Source organism: Pocillopora damicornis, chromosome 3 (genome assembly GCF_964200805.1).
Source record: "Pocillopora damicornis chromosome 3, jaPocDami1.2, whole genome shotgun sequence".
Classification (NCBI taxonomy): domain Eukaryota; kingdom Metazoa; phylum Cnidaria; class Anthozoa; order Scleractinia; family Pocilloporidae; genus Pocillopora; species Pocillopora damicornis.
Window position 1 is genome coordinate 7513840 of NC_142672.1, and position 9387 is coordinate 7523226.

Genomic DNA, 9387 nt, shown 5'->3' on the forward strand with positions numbered 1-9387 from the left:
AATTCAATTAGTTCTAGTGGTCGAAGATGGTTACCTTCGTAAGTAGAGCCTGTGGGATTGTTCCTCAATTTTTTAGTGTATCCACCAAGAGGGTAGTGATCTGCAGCTCTAGGGTGGAAAGTAAACGGCTTCTACACGTCGGAAGGTGTTTATTAGCGGGTAAGGTCTGAGATCTAGACGTATCTTTGTAGCTACCATATAAACGTAGTGCGCAGTATTGCGCAAAACATTAGCGTAAAGTTAATGTAACAAATTTAATGGAACTTTAGATTTTCATCGAAAGGGTGGCTGGCACCCTCATATTTTTAAATTTTGCTTTCAGGAAGCGCAATTAAACTGCTAGGATTTACATAGGCAATCAGAAAGCTGCAAGGCATAGTAATGTGAAAAGCACACCGACCACGCGGGCTACAATACACGTGAAGGAGTTTTCCGGTGAACTCGAGCCCCTGTTTGTACACTATGCATGCCGCTTACCCTGTTTTCTCAGATCTGTTACAAGGTTTACCCTCTGTTCTCTGTATACTATGTCTGTTTTCGAACGTTATTCTATTTATTTTTTTTTGTTGGCACCGTTACAGCTGACATCTTGCATTTTATTAGGTAGAGCTGCATGTAGGGTTGAAAGTCTGGTTCCATAGATGAAAGGGGTACCAAATTCAAAATAGGCGAAGAAGGAAAATCGTTATTGTGACATTTTCAAAGTACCTCGCATTTACTTTGTTTTGTCTGTGTGCATGATCAAAAGTATGATAATACAGTTCAACCAACTGAAAAAGAAATCCAACCACAACATGTGCTTATTCAATTATTTACAAGATACTAGTATTGAATAACGATGATAATAAGACCAAATTGAGGCCTACCTAGTCTGTGTTCATATTAGTGTGATAAATCCTCAAATAAGCTCCTTGCCTCAACCAAGCCCCCCTTCTCCCTTCACCTAAAATTGATAATAAACACCCCCTTCTTGAATAGGAGTCACTTTCTTTTTTCTTGGTTTTGGTGGTCATTTACTGAGTCAGCAGATAATGTATGATGTTGAGTGTTTTTAATGACTCTTTTTGGCACTATTGCATCTTGGGAACACCCTAAGTTTGGAAAGTAGATGCAAGAACCTTTGGTGTTGCTAATTTTTAGGCATAGCTTGTCATTTTGATATTGTACACAGTTTACGATGTTGATGTCTTGCAGAACTTGTTTTGCAAATGATGAACAAACATTTATCTAGCCAAAATGTGCAAAAAAATTGACAGCTACTCCATCCTCCTCTCCTTTCCTCAATCTTGTCTGAAGTTTGACTAAAACTCCCTTGGATGTTAATTCAAAGATGCACACCAGACATTAAAAAACACATTGATGGGAGCTCTTACCAGCCTCTTTTTAACCATTTTACTCCCAAGTGTGATAGTTTTTTCTCTTCTCTAGCTGCTTGGCTACACATTTTCCTGTGTGGATGGTCTGAAGCAGAAAAATCATTGCAATTTACAAAGGAACGTAAAGCACTCCCTCAAAATTACTTGTAATGTTTTTATGATGTTGTAGTTTTGAGCTGTTCTATTCTTTATTTTGAGCTTTTCTTCTTGAATTTTAAGAACGAAAATACACAAAGAAACATGAATGGATCAGTGTAGACAATGGAATTGGATCAATAGGAGTAACAGACTATGCCCAGGTAAACAAGTTACAACCATTCTTTTGTCTTTAAGTTATTATCATACATTTAAGGTGTAAATGACATGCTTGTGATGCTCATTTTATCTACCAGTACTTTGGAACACATGTGGAATTGGTCAATCAATTGCAAACAAAATGACATTTCTTCTTACATGTATGTTTGTGCTGCAATGTTTATTTACTCTCTATTTTTTTTTCTTCTAGAAAGAATTAGGAGAAGTTGTTTATGCTCAGCTTCCTGAGGTGGGAGATACATTTAATATAGGAGGTGAGGAGCCCCTCCATTTTATGCAACTAACAATAGACATAACATTTAGTTAAAGAGGTTTCATATGGTGACAACTTTTTTTCTGGGAACAAAAATTACAAGTTTATAATATAAAATGGATTTTTCACATAAATAGAATATCTCAAGGTGAAACTCAGAAAAGTATAACAGGGCGTGAAATTGCGCATATTACAGGTGCCAATGAGACTAAATTTTTCACTTTGGCGACCAAATCCTGAAAGTTAGTCGCCAAATTGGCGACTACAACGTTTCATCATAACCTTGCTAAGATATATAGTGAATTAAATAAATTTGCAAAGATAAATCCGCTGCAAACTTCCTCGTTAAGTTTGTTTCCAAAACGTGGCACATGCATCTCGATTGATAACTAGACGCCATCTTGGATTTAGATGAGCCTGAACATTGTATATCTTACATCCTAGTGTCCACTTTGTAGCACGCTAAAGATCTTTTCCCTAACTCAATTTTGGAGGGTCTATCTAGAACGCTGACAGCGTAAAGAAAGATTTTGTTTGTCTTTGAAAATGGCGACCAACTTTTTTTGAATTGGCTACCACTTTTAAGAATTTAGGAGCCAAGTGGCTATCAGAAAAAAAGTTAATTTCACGCCCTGTATAAACATCAGAATTTAATTTCTGCAATGTTTTGTGTAGAGAAACAAGCCAATCAGGCTTGAACATAAAAGTAATTAATCATAGTTTTGAGTTGTTTGTGTACATCCTGATTTCCATTTTGATTGTTCTTATAATAATAACATTTCTGAAAATATTTAATGTACCGGTACTCACAGTTTTTTTTTAGTTTTTCTGTAAAACTGGTCAATGACTGATACTATTTGTGTTTAAATTTGCTTATAGATGAAATTGGTGCATTAGAAAGTGTCAAAGCTGCTGCAGATATTTACTCACCAGCAAAAGGTGAAGTTAGTGAGATAAATGGTGAACTGGAGACTAACCCTGGTTTTGTGAATGAATCTCCTTACAATAAAGGTACATGCAATGACTAACAATACAATGGAGCTTAAAATTACATTTTCTTGGTTTATTTGTATCATTTTCTGTTTAATTACATGTAAGTTTTAATCAAACTTGTGCCTTATTCACACAACAACTAAGCATGTGTAGTGAAACCAGGTCTAACTGAATGCAAATGGATCACAAAACTTCAAAAACTGAAGTTTACATGGGTGATCAAGTAGTCACTGACTTGTATTTTCTTGTGCTATATTTGAAGTGGAAAATCATCAGTTTAAGCAACTTCTTTGGAAAAAACACCTTTAAACCATGTTTAAGAAAACAGCTTAAAACCATGTCTACCATTATTTAGAATGGGGTTTTCAAATTTTGTAACACTAGTTAAGGCTGGTGAGAGTTTAATTTATTTGAGAACCATACTTTTGTTGCCAGAGCTATGTAGAGCTTCATGATTGCTTGCACAGAAGAATGGAACGAGGTGTCAACGTTTACAATACATGTACTACTTCTAACCTTTGTGTTGCCTTTAGGCTGGCTGGTCAAAATGAAAGTTGAAGAGTTGGCAGATGACCTTCTGTCAGAAGAAGAATATAATGACCTGGTCAAGAGTATTGATCATTGATTGTAAACAGAGAACAATAATTATTTTTATAATAATTATTTAAAATATCTTTGTGAACTAGTTGTTTTGACTGAACAGTGCTCAAAACTGACACTATTATAAAACATATCCAATTTTTAACATAAACTATTTATAGAAGCAAAGCCATTTCAAACAACTTGGTTTAAGTTTAGTTTGTAATGCTATAGTGCTTTGAATTCAGGGGATTGATGTCAAAGTGGGTGTGGCTCAACCCTTGCACTACCAGCAACAACCATTTAAAGTCAATGTTTAACAATATATTTCAATTATTAAAAGGGGAACATTATCCTGGTGTAACACCAAATTCTCAGAAATTAGAAGAATTTGCTGGTAGGTCTTTCATGCAGAAGAGTTACATGCCTGTTGGTCAATCAAATAGCAATCATTTGGAGATATAAGCCATTAACTCCCATAAGTGATTAACATGTAACTTCTCCCTATGGTATATGTACATTAACCAGTAAACGGGTGATGGGACTAAACTTATCAGGTAGAAGTTTTAATTTGATTTACAAGGAAATGTGCAGCAACTAGATGGAAGAATTAACATACAGATTTTGGGAGTTAAAGGATTAATAGGGTACAAAACTGCTTGGTATATGCTTGTTTTCTTTTTTTTTAATCTTATGATGAATCTGTGGTCCATTTATTTTTAATTACTTTTTGGAGAATTTTGTCTTAACCCATTTATTCCCAGAAGGGACTACAGAGAAATTCCTCCCCACAATTTCAGTAAGCTTTTAGCAGAAGGTGATGAGAAAATAGAAAGATATCAACCAAGGGATATTGTTTGATGTAAAGCATATCCTCAGACTTCAATTACAAGAAATCTTAAGGAGACAGTACAGACAATTATTAATAGTGAAATTGTGGGAGATTAAGGGTTGACAAAGCACTGAACAGAAAATGTGATTTGATGTGCTTTATTTATGTTATTATGGCTATAACTTAAGTATTATTGTTTCTGTTATTTTAAAAATGGCTTCAAGCTTAACCCTTTACTCTCTAACATCAGCATGCATATTCTCCACACTGATCATTTTAGTCAAGGATGATACTGTGAGGAGAAATTAGAAGCCAGTCACAAGTAGGGGTTAAATAGTCAAGTCAAAATTTTTTTTTTTTATTGATACATTGGTGCTTTTTAATTTTTTTTTAAAGAGTAACTTAAGTTAGAACATTCAGTAATTATTAATGCATGTTCAAGAGTGAATTGCTTCTATTTTTCAATAGAAGACGATATGATATGTGAATAAATACTTTTCTCAGAATAAAGAAATAAAATAATTTTACAGACCATTGCAACTGCAGTTTTGCTACAGTTTCTTAAGCATTCAATTTTAACATGTTCTGGTTGGTCAAAAGATCTCTCTCTCTCTCTCTCTCTCTCTCTCTCTCTCTCTCTCTCTCTCTCTCTGTATGAAGTTTTGGAAGTTGATATGAGGCAGCACAAAAATATGTTAGTGCTGTGTGGACTCTGGCTCATATCCATACATGTTCCAGCAAACAAGTAATGAGATTACTCGAACTTATCAGGCAGGAATTGTTATGTTGATCTTTCCCTAAATTTGTTACAAGGAAATGTGTTGCAGCTAGAGGGGAAAATTAACAATCAGATCCAGGGAAGTTGTAAGTTTAATATTGTTGTGTGTTGGTGGTAAAAGCTCACTCATCATTGCATGAGTTTGACAAGGTAAAATTCTAGTGCTGGCAGAAAGTTTGTTTTCCTCATGTTCTGCAAAGACTGCTTTAGACACACTTTTCATAGGAGGTAGCTGAATCTACCCTGTGATGGAACTGAAGATGTCATCTTTCATTTACAGTCCTTGGCTTGTGTCTTGCTTTGTCCCAGCTATCCTCGTGCAAAGTTTAGTTGGTGTCATCATTGGTCAGATCATTCTGCTCTATCCCCACTCTGGTTTAAATGCCATGAGTGGAGGGAGTGAATCATTCAGGAAACTGTACGTTTCCAGCCTTCATTATTCACACAACTGTTCCATAGACAAGCCCTCCTTGTAAATGATGGAGATAAACTATACAATAAAACATGAATACTCTTTCACAGCTGCACTTGCCTTCCTTCAGAAATGAAAAAAAGCCTAGAAGTTGGATACAATATTTTTTAATATTTTGAACTTTTACACATTGTGATCTGTGGCAAAAATGTCTCCAATTTAAGTTTTTTCTTTATATTTTTCACCGTATAAAGATTCTCAAACCTAAAATCCTCTAAAAGGCATGCAGGCAGAGGTCTAAGAGAACTTTATGCACGCCTAGCGGACCGTAATTAGTAGACTTGAGGACTGGTATCCAATAAGTCGTTAGGGAGGGGGAGGAGGGGTGGTTACAGAGATTGGATCTTTGTTTGCAAGAGTTCTCTTCACCTTTTGCTGCAGAAATCGGCGGCGAGGACTTCCTCAGATTACCGAAAAGATGAGCGCTAGCGTCGAAGAAGAAGTTCAGCGTCCTCTTGAGGAGTTAGAAGAGCAATCCGAGCGAGCAGTTGGAGTTACCTTGGAAGATACGACTGCGAGCGCAGGTAAAAGTGCTGTCGATGGTGAAGATAAAGAGACACACGAACCACCAAAGAAAAAGTCGAAGAAAAGCCCTGCAAAGAAAGCGTTGATTGCAGAACCTACGAGTACAAGCAACGATAAATATCCCTTTGCCCGTTCGCGTGGAATAAGAATATTCAGCGATCGAGAGATTGAATCACAGGATGCAGAGATGACCAAAGAGTACTGGCGTTTTTGGAATGACACGGCTGAAGAATTGTGTAGCGACAGAGCTTACAACGACTGGGGCAAGCGCGATCTTAAGCTTTATATCGATGCTGCCTGGATTATTCATAAGACATACTTGCAAGAATTGCGAGAACGAGAGCTGGCGGGAATGTTGAAAGAGCTGCAGGAGAAACACGGATATGTGGAGTTGCCGCCGAAACTGAAAACCCAGGATCAAGCTGTTACTAGCGCACTCTCAAAGGTACGCAGCAAATTACTTATTGTGTTTTGTTTGTGTGCGTTTTAATCTTTCCCCTTCCAAAATCTAAGTTTTAATTTTCTTTAGTGACTTTTAAATGTTTCTTGTCATATTATCTTTGAAAATTTGGTGTTAAATTGAATGGTGTCACCCTGTTGATATTTTGCTCTATTCTCATCACCTGTTTGCTTTACAATATAACGATATAGTTGTGAGAAATTACATATTGATTACTGTTGGGAGTGAAAAGAAAGTAATTCCTTTAAACCCAATCACAAAAGTTAGTAAAAAATTAAATTTCCGGTATGTCCCATGCTCTGTTTGAAAACCAGGGCAAGTGTGAAGCTTTTGATATGAAGATTTTTTATTCTCATACAAGTATTAGGTATGTTGCTTTTGATATGAAGAAGATTTTTTACTCTCGTGCACTGTATTAAGCAATCACCCTCTTTTAAGTGGTCAGTTGACAAAGTGTCAAAATGTTTTTCCCTTTAAGTACTCTAATTTTCACCTTTCAGTCAGTTGCCTTTATTAGGGGGTGGTGGTCACCATTGCTTGAATCCCAATGGTGTGTTTGTATTGCCTTCCACCTGTATTGTACAGTCATTTAAAGTGGAACTACTCAAATAGAATTAAGATTAAACTCTCAAGTAAAATTTATTCCATTTTATCTCCCAGAATCAATGATAGTGCTTTGAGTGCAAATTTCCTCAGCTCATCACTGGTTATCTTTCCACTTTGAACTGTTAGGACAAGCTTTATTAAGTGGTCAGCTTGTATTTTGCGGTCTGCCTGTACTAAACAGTCACCATGCCATTCCCCGTGGGTGACTGCTAAATACAGGTTTGACTGAAAAGTTCATTTTCACAACAAAGATTTTGCACTTGGCCTGGTTTTCAAACTATTTCTTTTTGGAACTTGGAAATGGTCTATGGGAAAGCAGTTTCCACATAACCTCTCTAGCTTCCTGAATAAAAATTCCTGTAATTGTTCTATAGAATATCAATTCTTATTAGACAAACAAACTCACCAATGCTTGGGTTTGATTTTTTTTATCTCTAAATTATCTTAACTAACTAGGAAATGTTTAGCAGATTGAGGTAGGAATTGTAAACTACATGTAGATCTTGTGTTGTTATCCTTGCACAACTGTGAAAGTCTGATGGCCAGAAATGTCGATTTTGAAGTTGCCTTATATTATTTCTCTATTTATTTATTATAATTACACCAACTGGGTGGAAGGCATCTGCATTTCAGACAATCTCTTAGCAATTCATAAAATTTTCCTTAACAAGGACATGCTACAGCTAAGACAAACACAGCATGAAAGTCACACAGCAGAAAATTGTTATTTCTTATGTTCCAGTCTTAACATGTATTTGTTGAATTTTAGTTGCAAGATTCCACAGCAAACCTGAATGAGCTGAACCTGGAATTGTCACGCACAAGAGGCAAAGCCATGAATCTCAAACAACGAGCAGTGGATGATTCATTCCCTGCCAAACAGAAAGATGAAGAAACAAGAGTGATGAGTAAACAAATCAGTGAGCTTGAGAAAAATCTCTATGAAGGAATGTCTGAAGTAAAGAATGATCAAGATTCCATGAAGAAAGCTCTTAACAGACAGAAAACATTGCTTTTTAAAGCACGCCAGGATCATCCTGTACTTGGAGACAGTTAAAAAATACATGAGACCATTTACAGACAAAGTGAACAAAAAAATCTAAGTTTTTATTTGGTAGACAAAAGTATTGCCATGTCACTTATTTGCCAGTAACCATTTTCCATAATCTTGGACCTTATTTTTAGAGCAAGGATTTTTGTCTTGTTTTATGAAGAACCTCTTACATAAGTTATTGATGTACATGTTCACCTCTTGAGAAAGTATAACCGATTGATGGATAAGAGTCATTCCTCATGAATTTCATTTTGGTTTTATCACTAGCATTATGTTTATAGAATATGGACCAAGAAACTGCAGTGAATGTCAAGATCAAATGTTAATTGTGAAACTGGTCCTCTTTGTTGAAAATGTCTAATTGATGTTGAAATGAATTACAGAGCCAAGAAATATGTATAGTGAGAAACTAATTTTTGATCTGACTGTGATCAATTCTAGTGGGTCCCACTTCCATGTTTACTGTTTTTCTCTATCTTTTGATTCTTAGAAATTATGCTGGATCATTGCAAGCCAACCAATTGAACCATTTACAATTAAACACCCTCATGCTTATTCTCCATAATGTTCTCTGGGCATTTCCTGAGGTGCTGACAATGAGAATTTGATTATAAATCGAGAGCTTCTTTATCAGTGAACATTTCCTCTCTTCTCATGAGCTTAATGTTTGAATCAGGGGTGATATTGTAAGGAGAAATTAGATGCTGGTCACTTGAAGAAGACAAAGGGTTGAGGCCCAGATATTAATATACATATATACTTTAGGAGGATAGTATGCATGAAAATGAAATTTGTATAACTCTTATCCTTTGCAAGGAACTTAAAACAAACAATGTAACAATCATACTTTTGTTGCAAATATTACTTAATGGATCGTCACAACCATAGTTTTCATTTTTTTGTTTTTTTTGATGGTATGATAATAGTTTTTTTTAATTCTTAGTTATCATAGAGCAATTTAATTTACATAGTTTCCATGACACAATATCACCACTGTTCTTAGAAACACCCTTAGTTTTAGCTTGATAAGTGTACAGTACAATATGGTTCCCCTTAGCTTGACAATTGTCACCCCAGAGGCATTCCAAAACTTCCAAACCTTCCAAAACAAACGTGACGAGGCTTGATAACAGCTCAAAGCGCT

General features: G+C 35.7%; 2 protein-coding genes across 2 annotated transcripts; both read left to right on the forward strand.

The window, feature by feature from the left end:
* The first annotated feature begins 9 nt into the window (after positions 1-9).
* On the forward strand, positions 10-4880 carry LOC113665675 (uncharacterized). The gene is made up of 5 exons (XM_027181392.2): positions 10-159; positions 1596-1675; positions 1882-1945; positions 2824-2955; positions 3471-4880. Exons 1-5 carry the CDS (start codon positions 27-29, stop codon positions 3560-3562), a joined length of 501 nt encoding a protein of 166 aa, XP_027037193.2. The 5' UTR covers positions 10-26; the 3' UTR covers positions 3563-4880.
* Positions 4881-5910: 1030 nt separating this feature from the next.
* Positions 5911-9120, forward strand: LOC113665676 (uncharacterized). The gene is made up of 2 exons (XM_027181393.2): positions 5911-6568; positions 7959-9120. The coding sequence occupies exons 1-2, from the start codon at positions 6017-6019 to the stop codon at positions 8244-8246; spliced, it is 840 nt and encodes a 279-aa protein (XP_027037194.2). The 5' UTR covers positions 5911-6016; the 3' UTR covers positions 8247-9120.
* The last annotated feature ends 267 nt before the right edge of the window (positions 9121-9387 follow it).

Bases quoted from the DNA above. Each gene is read 5' to 3' on its own strand.
- LOC113665675 (XM_027181392.2), top strand. From the start codon at position 27: ATGGTTACCTTCGTAAGTAGAGCCTGTGGGATTGTTCCTCAATTTTTT. The intron at 1,946-2,823 runs GTGAGGAGCCCC...ATTTGCTTATAG, and splicing joins AGATACATTTAATATAGGAG to ATGAAATTGGTGCATTAGAA. The intron at 2,956-3,470 runs GTACATGCAATG...TGTTGCCTTTAG, and splicing joins TGAATCTCCTTACAATAAAG to GCTGGCTGGTCAAAATGAAA.
- LOC113665676 (XM_027181393.2), top strand. From the start codon at position 6,017: ATGAGCGCTAGCGTCGAAGAAGAAGTTCAGCGTCCTCTTGAGGAGTTA. The intron at 6,569-7,958 runs GTACGCAGCAAA...GTTGAATTTTAG, and splicing joins TTACTAGCGCACTCTCAAAG to TTGCAAGATTCCACAGCAAA.